The sequence below is a fragment of the Somniosus microcephalus genome, chromosome 4 (assembly GCF_052327205.1).
Source record: "Somniosus microcephalus isolate GS21.2 chromosome 4, FLI_Smic_1.0, whole genome shotgun sequence".
NCBI lineage: Eukaryota > Metazoa > Chordata > Chondrichthyes > Squaliformes > Somniosidae > Somniosus > Somniosus microcephalus.
Window position 1 is genome coordinate 3,545,069 of NC_140990.1, and position 27,818 is coordinate 3,572,886.

Below are 27,818 nucleotides of genomic sequence, written 5' to 3' on the forward strand. Positions count from 1 at the left end.
AGTTCTGCGAGGGTCCGGCCAAGGAGCGGCCTGGGGCGCTGACCCGATCCGACCTGCTGCTGTCCGGCCGAGGTAAGGTTACCCCACACATCCCCCGTCCCCTACCTCTCTCCCCCGTCCCCTACCTCTCTCCCCCCGTCCCCCCTCTCTCCCTCTCCCTCCCCCTCTCCGTCCCCCCTCTCCCTCCCCCTCCGTCCCCCCTCTCCCTCCCCCTCCGTCCCCCCTCTCCCTCCCCCTCCGTCCCCCCTCTCCCTCCCCCTCCGTCCCCCCTCTCCCTCCCCCTCCGTCCCCCCTCTCCCTCCCCCTCCGTCCCCCCTCTCCCTCCCCTCCGTCCCCCCTCTCCCTCCCCCTCCGTCCCCCCTCTCCCTCCCCCTCCGTCCCCCCTCTCCCTCCCCCTCCGTCCCCCCTCTCCCTCCCCCTCCGTCCCCCCTCTCCCTCCCCCTCCGTCCCCCCTCTCCCTCCCCCTCCGTCCCCCCTCTCCCTCCCCCTCCGTCCCCCCTCTCCCTCCCCCTCCGTCCCCCCTCCCCCTCCCCCTCCGTCCCCCCTCCCCCTCCCCCTCCGTCCCCCCTCCCCCTCGTCCCCCCTCTCCCTCCCCCTCCGTCCCCCCTCTCCCTCCCCCTCCGTCCCCCCTCTCCCTCCCCCTCCGTCCCCCCTCTCCCTCCCCCTCCGTCCCCCCTCTCCCTCCCCCTCCGTCCCCCCTCTCCCTCCCCCTCCGTCCCCCCCTCTCCCTCCCCCTCCGTCCCCCCCTCTCCCTCCCCCTCCGTCCCCCCTCTCCCTCCCCTCCGTCCCCCCTCTCCCTCCCCCTCCGTCCCCCCTCTCCCTCCCCCTCCGTCCCCCCCTCTCCCTCCCCCTCCGTCCCCCCTCTCCCTCCCCCTCCGTCCCCCCTCTCCCTCCCCCTCCGTCCCCCCTCTCCCTCCCCCTCCGTCCCCCCTCTCCCTCCCCCTCCGTCCCCCCTCTCCCTCCCCCTCCGTCCCCCCTCTCCCTCCCCCTCCGTCCCCCCTCTCCCTCCCCCTCCGTCCCCCCTCTCCCTCCCCCTCCGTCCCCCCTCTCCCTCCCCCTCCGTCCCCCCTCTCCCTCCCCCTCCGTCCCCCCTCTCCCTCCCCCTCCGTCCCCCCTCTCCCTCCCCCTCCGTCCCCCCTCTCCCTCCCCCTCCGTCCCCCCTCTCCCTCCCCCTCCGTCCCCCCTCTCCCTCCCCCTCCGTCCCCCCTCTCCCTCCCCCTCCGTCCCCCCTCTCCCTCCCCCTCCGTCCCCCCTCTCCCTCCCCCTCGTCCCCCCTCTCCCTCCCCCTCCGTCCCCCCTCTCCCTCCCCCTCCGTCCCCCCTCTCCCTCCCCCTCCGTCCCCCCTCTCCCTCCCCCTCCGTCCCCCCTCTCCCCCCCCCTCCGTCCCCCCCTCCGTCCCCCCCTCCGTCCCCCCCCTCCGTCCCCCCCTCCGTCCCCCCCCTCCGTCCCCCCCCTCCGTCCCCCCCCTCCCTCCCCCCTCTCCCTCCCCCCTCTCCCTCCCCCCTCCGTCCCCCCTCTCCCTCCCCCCTCTCCCTCCCCCTCTCCGTCCCCCCTCTCCCTCCCCCCTCTCCGTCCCCCTCTCCGTCCCCCTCTCCCTCCCCCCTCTCCGTCCCCCTCTCCCTCCCCCCTCTCCCTCCCCCCTCTCCCTCCCCCCTCTCCCTCCCCCCTCTCCCTCCCCCCTCTCCCTCCCCCCCTCTCCCTCCCCCCTCTCCCTCCCCCCTCCGTCCCCCCTCTCCCTCCCCCTCCCTCCCCCCTCTCCCTCCCCCCTCCGTCCCCCCTCTCCCTCCCCCCTCCGTCCCCCCTCTCCCTCCCCCCTCCGTCCCCCCCTCTCCCTCCCCCCTCCGTCCCCCCTCTCCCTCCCCCCTCCGTCCCCCCTCTCCCTCCCCCCTCCGTCCCCCCTCTCCCTCCCCCCTCCGTCCCCCCTCTCCCTCCCCCCTCCGTCCCCCCTCTCCCTCCCCCCTCCGTCCCCCCTCTCCCTCCCCCCTCCGTCCCCCCTCTCCCTCCCCCCTCCGTCCCCCCTCTCCCTCCCCCCTCCGTCCCCCCTCTCCCTCCCCCCTCCGTCCCCCCTCTCCCTCCCCCCTCCGTCCCCCCTCTCCCTCCCCCCTCCGTCCCCCCTCTCCCTCCCCCCTCCGTCCCCCCTCTCCCTCCCCCCTCCGTCCCCCCTCTCCCTCCCCCCTCCGTCCCCCCTCTCCCCCCCCTCTCCGTCCCCCCTCTCCCTCCCCCCTCCGTCCCCCCTCTCCCTCCCCCCTCCGTCCCCCCTCTCCCTCCCCCCTCCGTCCCCCCTCTCCCTCCCCCCCCTCCGTCCCCCCTCTCCATCCCCCCCCGTGCTTCCATATCTCAAATGCTCGACCCCCACTAACCGCTGGTTCCTTCTTTCCCCCCCCCCCCTCCGCCAGACTGGAACACGCTCATCGTGGGGAAACTGTCACCATGGATACAGGCTGACGCGGAGAACGAGCAAGTGCGGAAAAACTCGGAGGAGGTGAGGTTGCTCACGGGGATCTGGGGGGAGAGTGGCGATTGGGCATCGCAGTACTGAGGGAGCGCCGCACTGTCTGAGGGGCAGTACTGAGGGAGCGCTGCACTGTCGGAGGGGCAGCACTGAGGGAGCGCTGCACTGTCGGAGGGGCAGCACTGAGGGAGCGCCGCACTGTCGGAGGGGCAGTACTGAGGGAGTGCTGCACTGTCTGAGGGGCAGTACTGAGGGAGCGCTGCACTGTCGGAGGGGCAGCACTGAGGGAGCGCCGCACTGTCGGAGGGGGGGCAGTACTGAGGGAGGGGCGGCACTGTCTGAGGGAGTGCTGCACTGTCAGAGGGGCAGCACTGAGGGAGCGCTGCACTGTCGGAGGGGCAGTACTGAGGGAGCGCCGCACTGTCGGAGGGGCAGTACTGAGGGAGCGCCGCACTGTCGGAGGGGCAGTACTGAGGGAGTGCTGCACTGTCTGAGGGGCAGTACTGAGGGAGCGCTGCACTGTCGGAGGGGCAGTACTGAGGGAGCGCCGCACTGTCGGAGGGGCAGTACTGAGGGAGTGCTGCACTGTCTGAGGGGCAGTACTGAGGGAGCGCTGCACTGTCGGAGGGGCAGCACTGAGGGAGCGCCGCACTGTCGGAGGGGCGGCACTGTCGGAACCATACTGACACGGGTTTCGGTACGTGACGTAGAAACTCCCAATCGGCTGTGGTACTGGAGACAGAGTCTCGGGATTTAACCCTTTGCTTCTCCCCTCCCTTTCTCAGGCCCTGCTGCAGGAGCTGAATTTCGCAGCCTACCTGGGCGTTCCGGCGTTCATGGTCCCTCTCCAGCAGAGTAACAACAGCAATCTGGCCAGGCTGCTTTTTAACCACCTGTTGACTGGGCATCATGCCACCATTGTAAGTATTTAACCCGTGCTGTACCTGCCCTGGGAGTGTTTGATGGGACAGTGTAGAGGGAGCTTTACTCTGTATCTAACCTGTGCTGTACCTGCCCTGGGAGTGTTTGATGGGACAGTGTAGAGGGAGCTTTACTCTGTATCTAACCTGTGCTGTACCTGCCCTGGGAGTGTTTGATGGGACAGTGTAGAGGGAGCTTTACTCTGTATCTAACCCATGCTGTACCTGCCCTGGGAGTGTTTGATGGGACAGTGTAGAGGGAGCTTTACTCTGTATCTAACCCGTGCTGTACCTGCCCTGGGAGTGCTTGATGGGACAGTGTAGAGGGAGGTTTACTCTGTATCTAACCCGTGCTGTACCTGCCCTGGGAGTGTTTGATGGGGCAGTGTAGAGGGAGCCTTACTCTGTATCTAACCCGTGCTGTACCTGCCCTGGGAGTGTTTGATGGGACAGTGCAGAGGGAGCTTTACTCTGTATCTAACCCGTGCTGTACCTGCCCTGGGAGTGTTTGATGGGGACAGTGTAGAGGGAGCTTTACTCTGTATCTAACCCTGTGCTGTACCTGCCCTGGGAGTGTTTAATGGGACAGTGTAGAGGGAGCTTTACTCTGTATCTAACCCGTGCTGTACCTGCCCTGGGACTGTTTGATGGGGCAGTGTAGAGGGAGCTTTACTCTGTATCTAACCCGTGCTGTACCTGCCCTGGGAGTGTTTGATGGGACAGTGTAGAGGGAGCTTTACTCTGTATCTAACCTGTGCTGTACCTGCCCTGGGAGTGTTTGATGGGACAGTGTAGAGGGAGCTTTACTCTGTATCTAACCCGTGCTGTACCTGCCCTGGGAGTGTTTGATGGGACAGTGTAGAGGGAGCTTTACTCTGTATCTAACCCCGTGCTGTATCTGCCCTGGGAGTGTTTGATGGGGGGTGTGTGTGTCTGTGTGTGACTCGTCACCAGTGATGAGGGCTCCCCTTCTGTTAGTTGTGGTCTGTGTCTGTTCACACAGAATCGCCTCGTGTCTCTCTGCAGTTCTGGATCAGGGTGCCCCTGATCTCCTGGGAAGACATGCGAGAGGACATTGTGGAAAACGACCCAGTGCTGCACTCAGAAGATAGCAGCGAGGAGGAGAAGACGTGGTTGTGGTAACTATCTTTGTTTCCCCTGTTGATGGGGGTGGTGGGAAATGTGAGAAAGATGGAGCAATTCTCTGCCGACAATTGGGCCTCATCTTGGTTTCCTCCTTTCTGCCGCCGGACATAAGGGGTTTAAAAACCAGCTTCCCAGTCAGAACATTCCCGTCCATTATTCGTGGCAGTCCATTTGTCTGAAAACGAATGCCCACCAGAGCTCCTCAATTCGAATACAAACATGCGGTGCGGTTTGTTCCAACATGTTTCATTCGCAGTTAGCACTTTCACCTGTGACATGTGTTTTAAAAAAACAGCCACTCTCCAGAGAGTATCTTCTGGTTCTTTTTTGTTGCCTTTTTATATGGAGCTAGGTTTGGCTGCAGACAAATGCCCAGCAGAGCCACTCAATTCAGATACAAACGTGCACGTTTGATGCGTAGGTCTTCTGTGACATTATTCCATGGAATGTCAAGCCAGTGTCGTTAACTGACTTCTAAAGTGGCCCAGCAAGTCAAGGTGACTGGTGTCTCTCAGTCCCTCTCCCTCGGAGATATCTGTACACTGACTGGTGTCTCTCAGTCCCTCTCTCTCAGGGAGATATCTGTACACTGACTGGTGTCTCTCAGTCCCTCTCTCTCAGGGAGATATCTGTACACTGACTGGTGTCTCTCAGTCCCTCTCCCTCGGAGATATCTGTACACTGACTGGTGTCTCTCAGTCCCTCTCTCTCAGGGAGATATCTATACACTGACTGGTGTCTCTCAGTCCCTCTCCCTCGGAGATATCTGTACACTGACTGGTGTCTCTCAATCCCCCTCTCTCTAAGGGAGATATCTAAACACTGACTGGTGTCTCGCAGTCCCTCTCCCTCAGGGAGATATCTGTACACTGAATGGTGTGTCTCAGTCCCTCTCTCTCAGGGAGATATCTGTACACTGACTGGTGTCTCTCAGTCCTCTCTCTCAGGAAGATATCTGTACACTGACTGGTGTCTCTCAGTCCCTCTCCCTCAGGGAGATATCTGTACACTGACTGGTATCTCTCAGTCCCTCTCCCTCAGGGAGATATCTGTACACTGACTGGTGTCTCTCAGTCCTCTCTCTCAGGAAGATATCTGTACACTGACTGGTGTCTCTCAGTCCCCTCTCTCTCATGGAGATATCTGTACACTGACTGGTGTCTCTCAGTCCCCTCTCTCTCAGGGAGATATCTGTACACTGACTGGTGTCTCTCAGTCCCCTCTCCCTCAGGGAGATATCTGTACACTGACTGGTGTCTCTCAGTCCCTCTCTCTCAGGGAGATATCTGTACACTGACTGACTGGTGTCTCTCAGTACCTCTCTCTCAGGGAGATATCTGTACGCTGACTGGTGTCTCTCAGTCCCCTCTCCCTCAGGGAGATATCTGTACACTGACTGGTGTCTCCCAGTCCCTCTCCCTCAGGGAGATATCTGTACACTGACTGGTGTCTCTCAGTCCCTCTCCCTCAGGGAGATATCTGTACACTGACTGGTGTCTCTCAGTCCCTCTCCCTCAGGGAGATATCTGTACACTGACTGGTATCTCTCAGTCCCTCTCCCTCAGGGAGATATCTGTACACTGACTGGTGTCTCTCAGTCCCTCTCTCTCAGGGAGATATCTGTACGCTGACTGGTGTCTCTCAGTCCCCTCTCCCTCAGGGAGATATCTGTACACTGACTGGTGTCTCCCAGTCCCTCTCCCTCAGGGAGATATCTGTACACTGACTGGTGTCTCTCTGTCCCCTCTCCCTCAGGGAGATAACTGTACACTGACTGGTGTCTCTCAGTCCCTCTCCCTCAGGGAGATATCTGTACACTGACTGGTGTCTCTCAGTCCTCTCTCCGGGAGATATCTCTACACTGGCGGGTGTCTCTCAGTCCCTCTCCCTCAGGGAGATATCTGTACACTGACTGGTGTCTCTCTGTCCTCTCTCCCTCAGGGAGATATCTGTACACTGACTGGTGTCTCTCAGTCCCCTCTCCCTCAGGGAGATATCTGTACACTGACTGGTGTCTCTCAGTCCCTCTCTCTCAGGGAGATATCTGTACACTGACTGGTGTCTCTCAGTCCCCTCTCCCTCAGGGAGATATCTGTACACTGACTGGTGTCTCTCAGTCCCCTCTCCCTCGGAGATATCTGTACACTGACTGGTGTCTCTCAGTCCCCTCTCCCTCGGAGATATCTGTACACTGACTGGTGTCTCTCAGTCCCTCTCTCTCAGGGAGATATCTGTACACTGACTGGTGTCTCTCAGTTCCTCTATCTCAGGGAGATATCTGTACACTGACTGGTGTCTCTCAGTCCCCTCTCCCTCAGGGAGATATCTGTACACTGACTGGTGTCTCTCAGTCCCTCTCCCTCAGGGAGATACCTGTACACTGACTGGTGTCTCTCAGTCCCTCTCCCTCAGGGAGATATCTGTACACTGACTGGTGTCTCTCAGTCCCCTCTCCCTCAGGGAGATATCTGTACACTGACTGGTGTCTCTCAGTCCTCTCTCTCAGGGAGATATCTGTACACTGACTGGTGTCTCTCAGTCCCTCTCCCTCAGGGAGATATCTGTACACTGACTGGTGTCTCTCAGTCCCCTCTCCCTCCGGGAGATATCTGTACACTGACTGGTGTCTCTCAGTCCCTCTCCCTCAGGGAGATATCTGTACACTGACTGGTGTCTCTCAGTCCCTCTCCCTCAGGGAGATATCTGTACACTGACTGGTGTCTCTCAGTCCCCTCTCCCTCAGGGAGATATCTGTACACTGACTGGTGTCTCTCAGTCCCTCTCTCTCGGGGAGATATCTGTACACTGACTGGTGTCTCTCAGTCCCTCTCTCTCAGGGAGATATCTGTACACTGACTGGTGTCTCTCAGTACCTCTCCCTCAGGGAGATATCTGTACACTGACTGGTGTCTCTCAGTCCCTCTCTCTCAGGGAGATATCTGTACACTGACTGGTGTCTCTCAGTCCCTCTCTCTCGGGGAGATATCTGTACACTGACTGGTGTCTCTCAGTCCCTCTCCCTCACGGAGATATCTGTACACTGACTGGTGTCTCTCAGTCCCTCTCTCTCAGGGAGATATCTGTACACTGACTGGTGTCTCTCAGTCCCTCTCTCTCAGGGAGATATCTGTACACTGACTGCTGTCTCTCAGTCCCCTCTCCCTCAGGGAGATATCTGTACACTGACTGGTGTCTCTCAGTCCCCCCCCTCTCTCAGGGAGATATCTGTACACTGACTGGTGTCTCTCAGTCCCTCTCCCTAAGGGAGATATCTGTACACTGACTGGTGTCTCTCAGTCCCTCTCTCTCAGGGAGATATCTGTACACTGACTGGTGTCTCTCAGTCCCTCTCTCTCAGGGAGATATCTGTACACTGACTGGTGTCTCTCAGCCCCTCTCCCTCAGGGAGATATCTGTACACTGACTGGTGTCTCTCAGTCCCTCTCCCTCAGGGAGATATCTGTACACTGACTGGTGTCTCTCAGTCCCCTCTCCCTCAGGGAGATATCTGTACACTGACTGGTGTCTCTCAGTCCCTCTCTCTCGGGGAGATATCTGTACACTGACTGGTGTCTCTCAGTCCCTCTCTCTCAGGGAGATATCTGTACACTGACTGGTGTCTCTCAGTACCTCTCCCTCAGGGAGATATCTGTACACTGACTGGTGTCTCTCAGTCCCTCTCCCTCAGGGAGATATCTGTACACTGACTGGTGTCTCTCAGTCCCTCTCCCTCAGGGAGATATCTGTACACTGACTGGTGTCTCTCAGTCCTATCTCCGGGAGATATCTGTACACTGACTGGTGTCTCTCAGTCCCCTCTCCCTCAGGGAGATATCTGTACACTGACTGGTGACTCTCAGTCCCTCTCTCTCAGGGAGATATCTGTACACTGACTGCTGTCTCTCAGTCCCCTCTCCCTCAGGGAGATATCTGTACACTGACTGGTGTCTCTCAGTCCCTCTCTCTCAGGGTGATATCTGTACACTGACTGGTGTCTCTCAGTCCCTCTCTCTCAGGGAGATATCTGTACACTGACTGGTGTCTCTCTCCCTGATGGGTTGGGGGTGTGAATCTGAGAGGGCCCTCTGCTGTCAGTATGTCATGCCCCGTGTTATCCCTAACTTTCACTCTCTCCTCCTATCTCCTGTTTTCCAGGTGGCACCACTTCCGCTCCCTGTGTGACTATAACAAGAGAATTGCACTCGGTGAGTCTCGGGATCGGTGGGGCGGGCGGCTATTGTCTGGTTACTGCATCCATTTAAAAATTCTCCCCATCCTCGTGTTCAAATCCCTCCCCCGCCCCCCCAACTCTGTAACCTCCAGCCCCTACAACCCTCCGAGATCTCTGCGCTCCTCCAATTCCGGCCTCTTGAGCGTCCCCCGATTTCCATCGCTCCACCATTGGCGGCCGTGCCTTCAGCTGCCTGGGCCCTATGCTCTGGAATTCCCTCCCTAAACCTCGCCTCCTCTCTATCTCTGTTTCCTCCTTTAAGACGCTCCTTAAAACCTCCCTCTTTGAGCAAGCTTTTGGTCACCTGCCCTAATATCTCCTTATGTGCCTCAGTGTCAAATTTTGTTTGATAATCGCTCCTGTGAAGCCCCTTGGGACGTTTTACGACGTTAACGGCGCTATATAAATGCAAGATGTTAATGTTGAATTCCCTATTGGACTCCTTGGTGACTGACGTTAAAAAAAACTACTTGGCACTTGGTCTAAACGTTAAACAAAGCTTTAATCAACTGTTTTACAACATGGAGGTCTAGTTTTGTCCTTCACTAGTTCCTGTTCAGAATGTCCCTGCACAAGCTGGGCCCGTGCCCGAGTATTTATACTCTCCCTGGACAGCGCCACCCGCAGGCCGCTCAGCATCACTTCCCAAGCCTTTCTTTCACGAATGACCGATTCATGTCAGTGGCCATCTTATATCGATGGCCTCTAGTTTTGCAAGGGAAGGCAATTCAAATTAAATGGTAGGACAGTGAGTAGTGTAGAGGAACAAAGGGACCTTGGAGTGCATGTCCACAGATCCCTGAAGGTAGCAGGCCAGGTAGATAAGGTGGTTAAGAAGGCATACGGAATGCTTGCCTTTATTAGCCGTGGCATAGAATACAAGAGCAGGGGGGGTTATGCTTCAACTGTATAAAACACTAGTTAGGCCACAGCTAGAGTACTGCGTGCAGTTCTGGTCACCACATTACAGGAAAGATGTGATTGCACTAGAGAGGGTACAGAGGAGATTTACAAGGATGTTGCCCGGGCTGGGGAATTTTAGCTATGAGGAAAGATTGGATAGGCTGGGTCTGTTTCCCTTGGAACAGTGGAGGCTGGGGGGAGACCTTATTGAGGTCCACATCCACTGGTTCTCCCTTATCTATTCTACAAGTTACATCCTCAAAAAACTCCAGTAGGTTTGTCAAATATGATTTCCCTTTCATAAATCCATGTTGACTTTGTATAATCCCGTTGATATTTTCTAAGTGTCCTTTTATCACATCCTTTATAATAGACTCCAGCATTTTCCCTACTACTGATGTTAGGCTAACCGGTCTGTAGTTCCCTGTTTTCTCTCTCCCTCCTTTTTTAAATAGTGGGGTTACATTTGCCACCCTCCAATCTGCAGGAACTGTTCCATAATCTATAGAATTTTGGAAGATGACAACCAATGCATCCACTATTGCCATGGCTACTTCTTTTAGTACTCTGGGATGCAGATTATCAGGCCCTGGGGATTTATCAGCTTTCAGTCCCATTAATTTCTCCAGCACCATACTAATTTCTTTTAAGTCCTCCTTCTCACTAGACCCTTGGTTCCCTAGCATTTCTGGGAAGTTATTTGTGTCCTCTTCCGTGAAGACAGAACCAAAGCATTTCTTTAATTGCTCTGCCATTTCCTTGTTCGCCATTATAAATTCTCCCGTTTCTGACTGTAAGGGACCTACATTTGTCTTCACTAATCTTTTACTTTTTACATACTTGTAGAAGCTTTTACAGCAGTATAGAGGAACAAAGGGACCTTGGAGTGCATGTCCACAGATCCCTGAAGGTAGCAGGCCAGGTAGATAAGGTGGTTAAGAAGACATACGGAATGCTTGCCTTTATTAGCCGTGGCATAGAATACGAGAGCAGGGGGGTTATGCTTCAACTGTATAAAACACTAGTTAGGCCTCAGCTAGAGTACTGCGTGCAGTTCTGGTCACCACATTACAGGAAAGATGTGATTGCACTAGAGAGGGTACAGAGGAGATTTACAAGGATGTTGCTGGGAGTAGAGAATCTTCACTATGAGGAAAGACTGGATAGGCTGGGTCTGTTTTCCTTGGAACAGAGGAGGCTGAGGGGAGACCTTATTGAGGTGTATAAAGTTATGAGGGGCCTAGATAAAGTGGATAGAAAGGACCTATTTCCCTTAGCAGAGGGGTCAAAAACCAGGGGGCACAGATTTAAAGTAATTGGGGGAAGGTTTAGAGGGGATTTGAGGGGAAATTTCTTCACCCAGAGGGTTGTGGGGGTCTGGAACTCACTGCCTGAAAGGGTGGTAGAGGCAGGAACCCTAACCACATTTAAAAAGTACTTGGATGTGCTCTTGGGATGCTGTAACCTGCAGGGCTACGGACCAAGAGCTGGGAAGTGGGATTAGGCTGGATAGCTCTTTGTTGGCCGGCGCGGACACGATGGGCCGAAATGGCCTCCGTCCGTGCTGCAACTTACTATGATTCTATTCCCTTGAGTATAGAAGATTAAGGGTGAACTAATCGAGGTTTTTAAGATGATAAAAGGATTCGATAGGGTAGATCGATAGAAACTATTTCCTCTGATCAATTCAAAAGACTAATTGATAGAATTTTATTAGCGTTACAGAACCAAGGCGGGTACACTGAGTTCAGATACAGATCAGCCATTATCTTACTGATTAGGGGAAGAGGCTCGAGGGGCTGAATGGGCCTCCTCCTGTTGCTGTGTAACAGGCTCAAGGGGCTGAATGGCCTCCTCCTGTTCCTGTGCAACAGGCTCGAGGGGCTGAATGGCCTCCTCCTGTTCCTGTGTAACAGGCTCGAGGGGCTGAATGGGCCTCCTCCTGTTCCTGTGTAACAGGCTCGAGGGGCTGAATGGGCCTCCTCCTGTTCTTGCGTAACAGGCTCGAGGGGCTGAATGGGCCTCCTCCTGTTCCTGTGTAACAGGCTCGAGGGGGCTGAATGGCCTCCTCCTGTTCCTGTGTAACAGGCTCGAGGGGGCTGAATGGCCTCCTGTTCCTGTGTAACAGGCTCGAGGGGCTGAATGGCCTCCTCCTGTTCCTGTGTAACAGGCTCGAGGCGGCTGAATGGCCTCCTCCTGTTCCTGTGTAACAGGCTCGAGGGGGCTGAATGGCCTCCTCCTGTTCCTGTGTAACAGGCTCGAGGGGCTGAATGGCCTCTTCCTGTGTAACAGGCTCGAGGGGCTGAATGGCCTCCTCCTGTTCCTGTGTAACAGGCTCGAGGGGCTGAATGGCCTCTTCCTGTGTAACAGGCTCGAGGGGCTGAATGGCCTCCTCCTGTTCCTGTGTAACAGGCTCGAGGGGCTGAACGGCCTCCTCCTGTTCCTGTGTAACAGGCTCGAGGGGCTGAATGGCCTCCTCCTGTTCCTGTGTAACAGGCTCGAGGGGCTGAATGGCCTCTGGCTCGGCTATGACTCTCGGTGCCCCTAGTGGCACCAGCCCAATACTGCGACATTGCAATACGTCCCTTAAAATGCCTGAATCGTAGCATCTGCCCGCACAGGAGGAGGCCATTCGGCCCACCATGCCTGTGCCGGCTCTTGAAAGAGCTGTCCAATTAATCCTGCTCTTTCCCTGTAGCCCTGCAAATGTTCCCCTTCAAGTATTTATCCAATTCTCTTTTGAATGTCGCTGTTGAATCTGCTTCCACCGCCCTTTCAGGCAGCGCGTTCCAGATCACAACAACTCGCTGCGTAAAATAAATTCTCCTCATCTCCCCTCTGGTTCCTTTGCCAATTATCTTAAATCTGTGTCCTCTGGTTACCGACCCGCCTACCAATGGAAACTCTTGTCAAAATCATTCGTGATTTGGAACACCTCTATTAAATCTCCCGTTAACCTTCTCTGCTCTAAGGAGAACAATCCCAGCTTCTCCAGTCTCTCCACGTCACTGAAGTCCCTCATCCCTGGTACCATTCTGGTCAATCTCCCCTTAACCTTCTCTGCTCCAAGGAGAACAATCCCAGCTTCTCCAGTCTCTCCACGTCACTGAAGTCCCTCATCCCTGGTACCATTCTGGTCAATCTCCCCTTAACCTTCTCTGCTCCAAGGAGAACAACCCCAGCTTCTCCAGTCTCTCCACATAACTGAAGTCCCCCATCCCTGGTACCATTCTGGTCAATCTCCCCTTAACCTTCTCTGCTCTAAGGAGAACAATCCCAGCTTCTCCAGTCTCTCCACGTCACTGAAGTCCCTCATCCCTGGTACCATTCTGGTCAATCTCCCCTTAACCTTCTCTGCTCTAAGGAGAACAATCCCAGCTTCTCCAGTCTCTCCACGTCACTGAAGTCCCTCATCCCTGGTACCATTCTGGTCAATCTCCCCTTAACCTTCTCTGCTCTAAGGAGAACAATCCCAGCTTCTCCAGTCTCTCCACATCACTGAAGTCCCTCATCCCTGGTACCATTCTGGTCAATCTCCCCTTAACCTTCTCTGCTCTAAGGAGAACAATCCCAGCTTCTCCAGTCTCTCCACATCACTGAAGTCCCTCATCCCTGGTACCATTCTGGTCAATCTCCCCTTAACCTTCTCTGCTCTAAGGAGAACAACCCCAGCTTCTCCAGTCTCTCCACATCACTGAAGTCCCTCATCCCTGGTACCGATTCTGGTCAATCTCCCCTTAACCTTCTCTGCTCTAAGGAGAACAATCCCAGCTTCTCCAGTCTCTCCACATCACTGAAGCCCCTCATCCCTGGTAACATCCTGGTCAATCTCCTCCTCTCCCTCTCCAAGGCCTTGACATCCTTCCTAAAGTGCGATGCCCAGAATTGGACACAATACTCCAGCTGTGGGGCCTAACCCGATGATTTTATATAAAGTTTTAACAGCAACTTCCTTGCTCTCGGAGCCTGAGCCGTTCCTGCTCCGAACGTGGGGCTCAGTACCGCACATTGGGTGTGAGCGCGGCTATCTAGGCACAGGCCGGGGACGGAGCCTGGGCCCTTTTCCTGATCTGTGCGGCTTGTTTTCAGCTCTGGACGTGGGGCCCGACTTGCCTTCCGACAGCATCCTCGACCGCTGGCTGGGAGAACCCATCAAGGCGGCCATCCTGCCCACCAGCATCTTCCTGACCAATAAGAAAGGCTTCCCTGTCCTCTCGAAAATGCACCAGAACCTCATCTACCGACTTTTCAAGGTATCGATCCCGTTTGATTGCATTCTTACTACAATTGTACAGGGCTTTGGTGAGACCACACCTGGAGTACTGTGTGCAGTTTTGGTCTCATCTACGGAAGTCTTAGAGGCGATGCAACGAAGGTTCACTAGATTGCTTCCTGGGATGAGGGCTGTCCTATGATGAGAGATTGTGTAGAATGGGCCTGTATTCTCTGGCGTTTAGAAGAATGAGAGGCGATCTCATTGAAACGTATAAGATTCTGAAGGGGGCTTGACCGGGGAGAGGTTGTTTCCCCCTGGCTGCAGTGTAGAACCAGGGGTCACAGTCTCAGGATAAGGGGTCGGCCATTTAGGACTGAGATGAGGAGGAATTTCTTCACTCAGGGTGGTGAATCTTTGGAACTCTCTGCCCCAGAGGGCTGTGAATGCTGAGTCTTTGAGTATATTCAAGGCTGAGACATGGTGTGGAGATGCCGGAGTTGGACTGGGGTGGACAAATGTAAGAAGTCACACAACACCAGGTTATAGTCCCAACAGTTTTATTTGAAATCACAAGCTTTCGGAGCGCTGCTCCTTCGTCAGGTGAAGTGGAGAGATGCAGAAAGACACAGCATATATAGTCAGAGAATAATGTGGCATAGTGGTTAGCACTGTTGCCTCACAGCGCCAGGGACCCGGGTTCGAATCCGGCCTCGGGTGACTGTCTGTGTGGAGTTTGCACATTCTCCCCGTGTTTGCGTGGGTTTTCTCCGGGTGCTCCGGTTTCCTCCCACAGTCCAAAGATGTGCGGGTTAGGTTGATTGGCTATGATAAATTGACCTTTAGTGTTAGGGGGGATTAAATACGTGGGGTTACGGGGATAGGGTGGGATATGTGTTGGTGTAGGGGTTACGGGGATCGGGTGGGATATGTGTCGGTGCAGGCTCGATGGGCCGAAATGGCCTCTATCTGCACTGTGGGGTTTCTGTGATTTCTGTGATTACAGGTAATCTTTCTAACTGCCATTTATCACACCTTGGCAGAGAGATAATCACAGCAATCAAAGGTGTGAATGGTGTCCAAACAGGTTAGTCAGGAAAACATTACATCAAAGAACAATGAGGTGGGGTCACGGGGTCAAATGTTGCAGATGCTGGGGTCTGTATGGAAAAACAAAAAGGCTGAGCTCGATAGATTTTTGGACTCTAGGGGAATCGAGGGATATGGGGATCGGGCGGGAAAGTGGAGTTGAGGTAGAAGATCAGCCATGATCTTATTGAATGGCGGAGCAGGCTCGAGGGGCCGAATGGCGGCCTACTCCTATTTTGATCTTATGCTAGATCTGGGATTCAGGGACCAGGAGTCCGTTCGCACTTAGATCTGGGATTCAGGGACCAGGAGTTGTTTCTTGTCGCTCATTCTCTGTGTCTCTCTCTCTCTTTCAGCTAGAGGTTCAGTTTGTGATCACCGGCTCTAACCGTCACTCCGAGAAGGAGTTCCGCTCATACCTGCAGTACCTGGAGTACCTCAACCAGCACCGGCCTCCCCCTAACTCCTACGAAGCCTTCGCCAGAGGATACGAGGACTACCTGCAGTGCCCCCTCCAGGTCAGCAGTCATCTCCCGGCCGGGTGTTTATCACCCCACCCCCCAACGCCGGTGTCTACAATTCTCAGCCCTCCTCCAGTACCTTCACCCGTCCCCACCCCGCGGGTTCCGCGCTCGAATGTCAGGGGGCACTGGGACTGTCTGCAGGATATGGGACCATAGAAACATAGAAGATAGGAGCAGGAGTAGGCCATTCGGCCCCTCGAGCCTGCTCCGCCATTCAATGCGATCGTGGCTGATCATCCAATTTCAGTACCCGGTCCCTGCTTTCTCCCCATACCCCTAGATCCCTTTAGCCTTAAGAAATATATCCAACTCCTTCTTGAATATATTTAATGAATTGGCCTCTACTGCCTTCTGTGGTAGAGAATTCCACAGGTTCACCACTCTCTGGGTGAAGAAATTCCTCCTCATCTCTGTCCTAAATGGCTTACCCCTTATCTTTAGACTGTGACCCCTGGTTCTGGACTCCCCCGCCATCGGGAACATCCTTCCTGCATCTAGTCTGTCCAGTCCTGTCAGAATTTTATACGTTTCAATGAGATCCCCTCTCATTCTTCTAAACTCCAGCGAGTACAAGCCCAATCGACCCAATCTCTCCTCGTACGTCATTCCTGCCATCCCAGGTATCAGCCTGGTGAATCTTCGCTGAATTCCTTCCATGGCAAGAACATCCTTCCTCAGATAAGGTGATCAAAACTGCACACAATACTCAAGATGTGGTCTCACCAAGGCCCTGTGCAACTGTAGCAAGACATCCTTGTTCCTGTACTCAAACCCTCTCGCTACGAAGGCCAACATACCATTTGCCTTCTTAACCGCCTGCTGCACCTGCATGCTTACCTTCAGCGACTGGTGCACAAGGACACCCAGGTCTCGTTGCACTTCCCCTTCTCCCAATCTATTGCCATTCAGATAATAATCTGCCTTCCTGTTTTTGCCACCAAAGTGGAAAACCTCGCATTTATCCACATTATACTGCATCTGCCATGCTTCTGCCCAATCGCCCAACTTGTCCAAATCATCCTGGAGTTTCTCGGCATCCTCCTCACAGCACACACGCCCACCCAGCTTTGTGTCGTCTGCAAATTTGGAGATATTGCATCTCGTTCCCTTGTCTAGATCATTAATATATATTGTGAACAGCTGGGGTCCAAGGACCGATCCCTGCGGTACCCCACTAGACCCGTTTATTCCAACTCTTTGCTTCCTGTCTGCCAACCAGTTCTCTATCCAAGTCAATACCTTACCCCCAATCCCATGTGCTTTAACTTTACACGCTAATCTCTTATGCGGGACCTTATCAAAAGCCTTCTGAAAGTCCAAATACACCACATCCACTGGTTCTCCCTTATCTATTTTACCAGTTACATCCTCAAAAAAATTCCAGTAGATTAGTCGAGCACGATTTACCTTTTGTAAATCCATGTTGACTTTGTCCGATCCTGTCGCTGTTTTCCGAGTGCTCTGCTATTACAACTTTTCCATCCACTTTATCTAGGCCCCTCATAATTTTATACACCTCAATAAGGTCTCTCCTCAGCCTCGTCGGTTCCAAGGAAAACAGACCCAGCCTATCCAGTCTTTCCTCATAGCTAAGATTCTCTACTCCCAGCAACATCCTTGTAAATCTCCTCTGTACCCTCTCCAGTGCAATCACATCTTTCCTGTAATGTGGTGACCAGAACTGCACGCAGTACTCCAGCTGAGGCCTAACTAGTGTTTTATACAGTTGAAGCATAACCCCCCTGCTCTTGTATTCTATGCCACAGCTAATAAAGGCAAGCATTCCGTATGCCGCCTTAACCACCTTATCTACCTGGCCTGCTACCTTCAGGGATCTGTGGACATGCACTCCAAGGTTCCTTTGTTCCTCTACACTACTCAGTGTCCTACCATTTAATGTGTATTCCCTTTCCTTGTTAGCCCTTCCCAAATGCATTACCTCACACTTCTCCAGATTGAATTCCATTTGCCACTGTTCTGCCTACCTGACCAATTTATTGATATCTTCCTGCAGTCTACAGCTTCCTCCTTCAGCATCAACCACACAGCCAATTTTAGTATCATCTGCAAACTTCTTAATCATACCCCCTATATTCAAGTCTAGATCGTTGATATATGCCACAAAAAGCAAGGGACCTAGTACTGAGCCCTGCGGAACCCCACTGGAAACAGCCTTCCAGTCACACAAACACCCATCAACCATTACCCTCTGCTTCCTGTCTCCGAGCCAGTTTTGAATCCAACTTGACACTTTGCCCTGGATCCCATGGGCTTTTAACTTCGTGACCAGTCTGCCACGTGGAACCTCGTCAGAAGTCTTGCTAAAGTCCATATACACTACATCAAACGCACTGCCCTCATCTACTCACCTTGTTACCTCCTCAAAAAATTGTCCTTGTCGGCCCTGTCCCCCCAAAACTCCGCTCGATGCTGTACCGATCGCCCAAAGCCTGCATCCCGCTAAAGCCCCAGCAGCTAATCACTGCCTCCTGTAGACAGGCTAAGTGAGTGGGCAAGACCATGGCAAATGGAATATAATGAGGTGCACGGTGGCATAGTGGTTAGCACTGTTGCCTCACAGCGCCAGGGACCCGGGTTCAAATCCGGCCTCGGGTGACTGTCATAGAGTCATAGAGTTTTACAGCACAGAAAGAGGCCCTTCGGCCCATCGTGTCTGCGCCGCCCATCCATCCCTGTCCAGTCTAATCCCATTTTCCAGCATTTGGTCCATAGCCTTGTATGCAATGGCATTTCAAGTGCTCATCCAAATGCTTCTTGAATGTTGTGAGGGTTCCTGCCTCCACCACCCTTTTAGGCATTGAGTTCCACATTCCAACCACCCTCTGGGTGAAAAAGTTCCTCCTCAAATCCCCTCTAAATCTCCTGCCCCTTACCCTGAATCTATGCCCCCTTGTTATTGACCCCCCTACTAAGGGGAAAAGTTCCTCTTTGTCTACCCTATCTATGCCCCTCATCATTTTGTACACCTCAATCAGGTCCCCCCTCAGCCTTCTCTGCTCCAAGGAAAACAACCCCAGCCTGTCCAGCCTCTCTTCATAGCTGAGGCGCTCCATCCCAGGTAACATCCTGGTGAATCTCCTCTGCACCCTCTCCAAAGCAATCACATCCTTCCTATAGTGAGGCGACCAGAACTGCACACAGTACTCCAGCTGTGGCCTCACCAGCGTTTTGTACAGCTCCATCATAACCTCCCTGCTCTTATATTCTATGCCTCGGCTAATGAAGGCAAGTATCCCATATGCCTTTTTAACCACCTTATCTACCTGCTCCGCTGCCTTCAGGGATCTATGTACATGTACACCAAGGTCCCTCTGACCCTCTGTACTTCCTAGGGTCCTACCACTCATTGTGTATTCCCTTGCCTTATTTGTCCGTCCAAAATGCATCACCTCGCACTTTTCAGGGTTAAATTCCATTTGCCACTTTTCCGCCCATCTGACCAACCCGTCTATATCGTCCTGTAGCCTGAGGCTTTCCTCCTCGCAATTTACCACCCCACCAATTTTCGTGTCATCTGCAAACTTACTGATCATCCCTTTTACATTCTCATCCAAATCATTTATGTCTGTGTGGAGTTTGCACATTCTCCCCGTGTTTGCGTGGGTTTCCTCCCACAGTCCAAAGATGTGCGGGTTAGGTTGATTGGCCAGGATAAAAATTGGCCCTTAGTGTTACGGGGGATTAAATACGTGGGGTTACGGGGATAGGGCTTGGGTGGGATGGCTGTCGGTGTAGGGACCGGGTGCTAGGGTTTGGATGATCAGCCATGATCTCGTTGAATGGCGGAGCAGGCTCGAAGGGCCGAATGGCCTACTCCTGCGCCTATCTTCTATGTTTCTAAATGTGATGTTATCCACTTTGGTAGGAGCACTAGAAAAGCAGAGTATTTTTTAAATGGTGAGAGATTGGGAAATGTTGGTGTTCAGAGGGACCTGGGTGTCCTTGTACACGAATCGCTGAAAGTTAACATGCAGGTACAGCAAGCAATTAGGAAAGCAAATGGTATGTTGGCCTTTATTACAAGAGGATTTGAGTATAAGAGTAAAGACGTCTTACTGCAATTATATAGGGCCCTGGGGAGACCACACCTGGAGTATTGTGTACAGTTTTGGTCTCCTTACCTAAGGAAGGATATACTTACCATAGAGGGAGTGCAACGAAGGTTCACCAGACTGGTTCCTGGGATGGGGGGATTGCCCTATGAGGACAGATTGAGTAGACTAGGCCTGTATTCTCTAGAGGTTAGAAGAATGAGAGGTGATCTCATTGAAACATCTAAAATTCTTACAGGGCTTGACAGGGTAGATGCAGGGAGGATGTTCCCCCCTGGCTGGGGAGTGTAGAACCAGGGGTCACAGTCTCAGAATAAGGGGTCGGCCATTTAGGACTGAGACGAGGAGACATTTCTTCACTCAGAGGGTGGTGAATCTTTGGAATTCTCTGCCCCAGAGGGCTGTGGAGGCTCAGTCGTTGAGTATATTCAAGACAGAGATCGATAGATTTTTGAATATTAAGGGAATCCAGGGATATGGGGATAGTGCAGGAAAGTGGAGATGGGGTAGAAGATCAGCCATGATCTTATTGAATGGTGGAGCAGGCTCGAAGGGCCAAATGGCCGACTCCTGCTCCTATTTCTTATGTTCTCCTCTCCCTTTCCATTGAAGTACAGGAAACTTTCTTTTATCCGGGACCGACGTGGTGCTGGTTCATCAAAAATTCCGGATAACCGAAAGCTATAGTAAAAGATACGGAGCTCAGAGCTCCGTATAAAGCAACCAACCCTGTTGCTTAGCAACAGGTTCAAAACAATGGCCGCAAGTTGCAAGCGTCTCTGTAGCTTAGCAACAGCTACAGCAACAGATGGAGGAAGGCAAGTAATAAAAGTTACCTGAACCTACTCCTGAATTTTGCCGGTTAACCGACATTTCCGGTTATTTAGGTGCCGGTTAATCGAAAGTTTCCTGTATCTGTAGCAAGGCCTAATTTACACTCGCGCTCTCCCTCTCAATTCAATTCAAATGCTTTATTGGCATGAAAGTTTACAGGGAACCATATTGCCAAAGCTTACATAACAAAAAGTACAGTTTTCCAACATTCTGTAGGTGTCAAACAATTTTGACCTTCGTTGGGTACATACAATATTACTTTAAATAATAATTTAAACAGTCGTTGTACATCAGTGGGTACATTCAGTATTAATTTTAAACAGTCCTCAGGTTGTGACATGTTGTTACATATTTGGCACCAAGGTATGGTCTGTCTCCTTCTCCCAGGACTAATCTTAATTTTGACAGGTCATCCAATTCCTTGAAATCTGGGGTGGTTTGGCTGAGCTTGTCAAATAATATGTTTCTTGATGTGTTGAATTTTTCGCATTTTAGGAGGAAATGCATCTCTGTCTCAACCTCGCCGGCCAGACATTGATCACATATTCTATTCTCTCTAGGCTGCCAGGATTTCTTGTATCTTCCTTTTTCAATTGCCAGTTGGTGGTCGCTTAGTCTGTACCTGGTGAGGGTCTGTCTCTGTTTTGTGTCTCTGATGGTCGAGAGATAGTCTGCCAGTTTATATTCTCTTTTTAGGGCCCGGTAACATTCTAATCTGCTTTGGCTTTTGGTTATTTTGTTCCAATGTTCCAGGTAGGTTTCTTTGCTTTGTTTAATGATTTGGTTCACTCGGATTGGTGTTTGGACGGCAGTGTTGGTCTGGGACTGGTCAGGGTCCGGCTGAGTAGGAGTACTTAGTTTCAGTAGCAGCTGACTCAGGGGACTCTTTTCTGGGTTTAGCTCTTGGGTCTGGAAGGCTTTAAAATGAAGGGTGTCTGGGGAGCTAGATTTGAGGTGATTTAGGAAGTTTAGTGCTCGTTTTTGGATGTTTATTATCAGTGGGTATCTGCCTAGTTCGGCTCTGCATGCATTTGTTGGTGTTTTCCTTTGGGTGCGAAGGATGCTTCGGCAAAATTCTGCATGTAGGGCTTCTATTGTGTGTTTTTCCCATTTAGTGTAGCTATGGTGATTGAGCGGGCCCAATACTTCACTACCGTACAGCGCAATCGGCAGGATTACGCTGTCAAATATTTTTAGCCAGATTTTGATTGGGATTTGGATGTTGTAGAATTTCCTTTTTTTATTGCATATAGGGCTCTTCGGGCTTTTTCTTTTAGTGCATTCACTGCTATGCTGAAGCTCCCTGATGCTGTAATGGTTAGACCAAGGTAAGTGTAGCTCATAGTGTGTCCTATGATGGTATCACTGAGAGTAAACTGGTATTTGTTTTCCTGACACCTGGGCCTTTTTTGAAAAATCATGATGTTGGTTTTCTTTAGATTTACTGTTAGGGCCCAATTTTGGCGGTATTTGTCGAGTAGGTCTAGTTGTTGCTGTAATCCCTGTTCTGTGGGAGACAGCAGAACCAGGTCGTCCGCATAGAACAGGGATTTCACTCTCTCTCTCTCTCCTACAGCCTCTCATGGACAACCTGGAGTCTCAGACCTACGAGATTTTCGAGAAGGACCCTATCAAGTACTCGCAGTATCAACAGGTGAGATGGCCCTTCCAACATCTCCTCCCCCGCCCCAGGGCAGGGCTAAGAAAGCAGGCTCATCCTCTGCTAGGGATCCCCCTCCCTCACCTCTGGGCTCCAGTCCCCGTCTCTCGCTCTCCCTCCATCGCAGTCGCCGTCTCCATCACAATCTCGGCCTCGCTCGCCCTTTTCTTTCTTGATCTTATCAGTCCGCCTTTCGGGTGAGGTGTTAAACCGAGACCCATGCCTGCCCCCTCGGGTGGGTATTCAGGACCCCACGGACACTATATTGGAAGAAATGGGGGAGGGGGGGTTGTTGGGGATTCTCCCTGGTGTCGTGGGATCGATATTCCTCCCTCAACCCAACACCACCCAAAAAAAAACCCAGATTAGCTGGGTCATTGATCTCATTGGATGTTTGTGGGATCTTGCTGTGCACATCATGGTTGCCTTGTTGAGAGACGCAGTAAACCTTTATATAAATCGGTCCCAGCTGGAGTATTGCGGCCAATTCTGGGCACCACTCTTTAGGAAGGATGTCAAGGCCTCGGAAAGGGGTGCAGAGGTGATTGACCAGAATGGTACCAGGGATGAGGGACTCCAGTTATGTGGAGAAGCTGGGATTGTTCTCCTTGGAGCAGAGAATGTTAAGGGGAGATTGACAAGAATGGTACCAGGGATGATGGACTTCAGTTATCTGGAGATGCTGGGGTTGTTCTCCTTAGAGCAGAGAAGGTTAAGGGGAGATTGACCAGAATGGTACCAGGGATGAGGGACTTCAGTGATGTGGAGAGACTGGAGAAGCTGGGGTTGTTCTCCTTAGAGCAGAGAAGGTTAAGGGGAGATTGACCAGAATGGTACCAGAGATTGGGGGGGGGGGGGGACTTTTTTTTATTTATTCGTTCCTGGGATGTGGGAGTCGCTGGCAAGGCCAGCATTTATTGCCCATCCCTAATTGCCCTCGAGGAGGTGGTGGAGAGCCGCCGCCTTGAACCGCTGCAATCCATTTTTTTGATACGACAGAGTGGCTTGCTCGTGGCCTTTGCAGAGGGCAGTTAAGAGTTAGCCACATTGCTGTGGGTCTGGAGTCACATAACGGCCAGACCGGGTAAGGGCGGCAGATTTCCTTCCCTAAAGGACATTTGTGAACCAGGTGGGTTTTTACGACGATCCGATAGTTTCATGGTCGCCATTACTGATACTATTATTCCAGATTTTATTTAATTGAATTTAAATGCCCCCGATTTGAAGTCGTGTCTCCAGATTATTAGTCCAGTAACATAAGCACTATGCAGCCGTTCCCAACTTCAGTGATGTGGAGAAGCTGAGATTGTTCTCCTTGGAGCAGAGAAGGTTAAGAGGAGATTTGATCGAGGTGTTCAAAATCATGAAGGGTTTAGATAGAGCAAATAAGGAGAAACTTGTTTCCAGTGGCAGGTGGGTCGGTAACCACAGGACACGGATTTAAGGTGACTGGCAAAAGAACCAGGGCTATGGGGAAAGAGCAGGGGGGAAGTGGGGTTAATTGGAGAGCTCTTTCAAAGAGCCGGCACAGGCACGCTGGGCCGAACGGCCTCCTGCGCTGCATCACTCTACAAGGCACTGGATAAATACAGACAAAGGCTTCAAGGCGATTTAGACAAGTTGAGTGAGTGGGCAAATACATGGCAGATGCAGTATAACGTGGATAAATGTGAAGTTATCCACTTCGGTAGGAACAACAGAAAGGCAGAGTATTATTTAAATGGTGCTAGATTGGGAAATGCTGATGTACAGGAAACTTTGGTTTATCCAGAGGTTAACTGTCCGGAATGCTCGACCCACCGGCAAAAATCAGGAGCCGTTTCGTTAGGTTTTTTTTTTTTTCCACCAGTCAGGCTCTGCAAGGTCTCGCTGAAGCTGTTGCTAAGCTACAGAGACGCTTGCAAGGTACGGCCGACTGTTTAGAAGCAACAGGGTTTGTTGCCAGACACGGAGCTCAAAATCTCCGTATGTTTCAACATTAACGCTGGTTTGTCCGGCAATTTTGATGGGACGGCAACAGCTCGGTCCCGTCGGTGCCGGATAGCACAAAGTTTCCTGTACAAAGGGACCTAGGTGTCTTTGTACACCAGTCACTGAAAGCAAACATGCAGGTGCAGCAAGCAGTTAGGAAGGCAAATGGTATGTTGGCCTTCATTGCTAGAGGATTTGAGTACAGGAGCAAGGATGTCTTACTACAGTTATACAGGGCCTTGGTGAGACCACACCTGGAGTACTGTGTGCAGTTTTGGTCGCCTTACCTAAGAAAGGATATACTCGACATAGAGGGAGTGCAGCGAAGGTTCAACAAACCGATTCCTGGGATGGCAGGACTGTCGTATGAGGAGCGATTGGGTCGACTAGACCTGTATTCACTAGAGTTTAGAAGAATGAGAGGGGATCTCATTGAAACGTATAAAATTCTGACAGGGCTAGACAGACTGGATGTAGGGAGGATGTTTCCCCTGGCTGGGGGGGTCTAGAACAAGGGGTCACAGTCTCAGGATACGGGGTAGGACATTTAGGACTGAGATGAGGAGAAATTTCTTCACTCAGAGGGTGGTGAACCTGTGGAATTCTCTACCACAGAAGGCTGTGGAGACCGAGTCACTGAATATATTTAAGAAGGAGATAGATAGATTTCTAGACACAAAAGGCATCAAGGGGTATGGGGAGAGAGTGGGAATATGGTATTGAGATAGAGGATCAGCCATGATCATATTGAATGGCGGAGCAGGCTCGAAGGGCCGAATGGCCTACTCATGCTCCTATTTTTCTGTTTCTACTCCGCCCACTTTCCCCTCCTAACTATGCCCCTTCTCTTTCCTACTAAGCCCCGGATCTCTCTCTTTCCACCCCCCCCCCCCCCGTTCCCGATCGTCCGAAACTCCTCCTGCCCCGTGTCCTAACTCTCACCAAGTCCCGTTCACCCATCACCCCCTGTGCTCGCTGACCTACGTTGGCACCCGGTCCAGCAACACCTCGATTTAAACATTCTCCCCCCATCCAAGTGTTCAGATCCCTCCATGGCCACCTCACCCACCCCCCACCGTCTCTAACCTCCTCCAGCCCCGACAACCCTCCGAGATCTCTGCGCTCCTCCAATTCTGGCCTCTTACGCATCCCCCAATTTCCCATTGCTCCACCATTGGTGGCCGTGCCTTCAGCTGCCTGGGCCCCAAGCTCTGGAATTCCCTCCCTAAACCTCGCCGCCTCTCTCTCATCCTTTAAGATGCTCCTTAAATATCCACTTTGGTGGCAAAAACAGGAAGGCAGATTATTATCTGAACGGCAATAGATTGGGAAAAGGGGAAGTGCAACGAGACCTGGGTGTCCTTGTGCACCAGTCGCTGAAGGTAAGCATGCAGGTGCAGCAGGCGGTTAAGAAGGCAAATGGTATGTTGGCCTTCGTAGCGAGAGGGTTTGAGTACAGGAACAAGGATGTCTTGCTACAGTTGTACAGGGCCTTGGTGAGACCGCACCTTGAGTATTGTGTGCAGTTTTGGTCGCCTTACCTGAGAAAGGACGTTCTTGCCATGGAGGGAGTGCAGCGAAGATTCACCAGGCTGATACCTGGGATGGCAGGAATGACGTATGAGGAGAGATTGGGTCGATTGGGCTTATACTCGCTGGAGTTTAGAAGATTGAGAGGGGATCTCATCGAAACTTATAAAATTCTGTCAGGCCTGGACAGACTAGATGCAGGAAGGATGTTTCTGATGGCCGGGGAGTCCAGAACCAGGGGTCATAGTCTAAGGATAAGGGGTAAGCCATTTAGGACAGAGATGAGGAGGAATTTCTTCACCCAGAGAGTGGTGAACCTGTGGAATTCTCTACCACAGAGGGCGGTGGAGGCCAGTTCATTAAATATATTCAAGAAAGAGTTGGATATATTTCTTAAGGCTAAAGGGATCAAGGGATATGGGGAGAAAGCAGGGACAGGGTACTGAATTTGGATGATCAGCCATGATCGCATTGAATGGCGGAGCAGGCTCGAGGGGCCGAATGGCCTACTCCTGCTCCTATCTTCTATGTTTCTATGTTAACTCTTTGACCAAGCTTTTGGTCACCTGTCCTAATATCTCCTTATGTGGCTCGGTGTCAAATTTGTGTCTGATTTACACTCCAGCTTTGGGATATTTTACTGTGTTTATGATGCTATAACACTACAGAAGGTGGAAAACAGATTTACAAAGATGATACCAGAACTGAGAGGTTATACCTACCAGGAAAGATTGAACGAGCTGGGGTTCTTTTCTTTGGAAGAAAGCTTGAGGGTGAACTGATGGCGGTCTTTAAGTTTGTGAAAGGTTCGATATGGAATACAATACTGGAAAGTGTGAGGTTGTGCACTTTGGCAGGAAAAATCGTAGAGCAAGTTATTATCTTAATGGCAAGAAACTGGAAAGTACTGAAGTACAAAGGGATCTGGGGGTCCTGGTGCACGAAACTCAAAAGGTTAGTATGCAGGTGCAGCAAGTGATTAAGAAGGCCAATGGAATGTTGGCTTTTATTGCTAGGGGGATAGAATATAAAAATAGGGAGGTATTGCTTCAGTTGTACAAGGTATTGGTGAGACCGCACCTGGAATACTACGTACAGTTTTGGTGTCCATACTTAAGAAAGGACATACTTGCTCTCGAGTCAGTACAAAGAAGGTTCACTCGGTTAATCCCGGGGATGAGGGGATGGACATATGAGGAGAGGTTGAGTAGATTGGGACTCCACTCATTGGAGTTCAGAAGAATGAGAGGCGATCTTATTGAAACATATAAGATTGTGAAGGGGTTGGATCGGGTGGATGCGGGGAGGATGTTCCCGATGATGGGTGAAACTAGAACTAGGGGGCATAGTCTTAGAATAAGGGGCTGCTCTTTCAAAACTGAGATGAGGAGGAACTACTTCACTCAGAGGGTGGTAGGTCCATGGAATATGCTGCCCCAAAAAGCTGTAGAAGCTACATCATTACATAAATTTAAAACAGAAATAGACAGTTTCCTAGAAGTAAAGGGAATTAAGGGTTACGGGGAGCGGGCAGGAATTTGGACATGAGTCTAGGTTCGGATCGGTCATGGCCCCGTGGGTAGTGGAGCGGGCGCAGGGGCCGTGTAGCCTGATCCTGCTCCTGTTTCGTGTGTCTAATTCTGTTAGATTCAGGAGATGGTTCTGTGATAGTGGATTGGCGGTTAGGATCAGATCAGCTATGATCTTATTGAATGGCGGAGCAGGCTCGAGGGGCCGATTGGCCTACTCCTGCTCCTATTTCTTATGTTCTTATGTAGAGAATTCAGGAGAAACTTCTTTCCCCAGAGAGTGGCGAGACTGTGGAACTCGCTCCCACAGGGAGTGTTCGAGGGGAATAGCGGAGATGAATTTAAGGGGAAGCTGGATAAGCACACGAGGGAGCAAGGAATAGGAGGGTGTGTTGATGGGGTGAGATGAAGAGAGGGGTGGGAGGAGGCTCGTGTGGAGCATGAACACCCGCATGGACCAGTGGGTCCGAATGGCCTGTTTCTGCGCTGTAAATACTTTGTTACATGGAACGAATAGTTTGCGTAAAGCAGTTGCATGTATGCGAGATGATTTTTGGCCGCGACCTCATGAAACATAGGATCCTGAGGGGGTCTGGACAGGGTGGATGTGGAGAGGATGTTTCCTCTTGTGGGAGAATCTAGAACTCGGTCCTAGAGTTACACAGCACAGAAAGAGGCCCTTCGGCCCATCGTGTCCGCGCCGGCCATCAAGCCCTGTCTATTCTAATCCCATTTTCCAGCAC

General features: G+C 52.3%; 1 protein-coding gene across 1 annotated transcript in view; it reads left to right on the forward strand.

Annotated features, from left to right (window-relative positions):
* prmt5 (protein arginine methyltransferase 5) overlaps positions 1-27,818 on the forward strand; it is a 59,907-nt gene that overhangs the window by 2,329 nt on the left and 29,760 nt on the right. The window contains exons 3-10 of the mRNA XM_085983674.1: positions 3-72; positions 2,397-2,482; positions 3,238-3,372; positions 4,399-4,511; positions 8,674-8,723; positions 13,742-13,905; positions 15,311-15,472; positions 21,962-22,039. Of these exons, the coding sequence (XP_085839800.1) occupies positions 3-72; positions 2,397-2,482; positions 3,238-3,372; positions 4,399-4,511; positions 8,674-8,723; positions 13,742-13,905; positions 15,311-15,472; positions 21,962-22,039 (858 nt within the window). The remainder of the gene's footprint in view (positions 1-2; positions 73-2,396; positions 2,483-3,237; positions 3,373-4,398; positions 4,512-8,673; positions 8,724-13,741; positions 13,906-15,310; positions 15,473-21,961; positions 22,040-27,818) is intronic.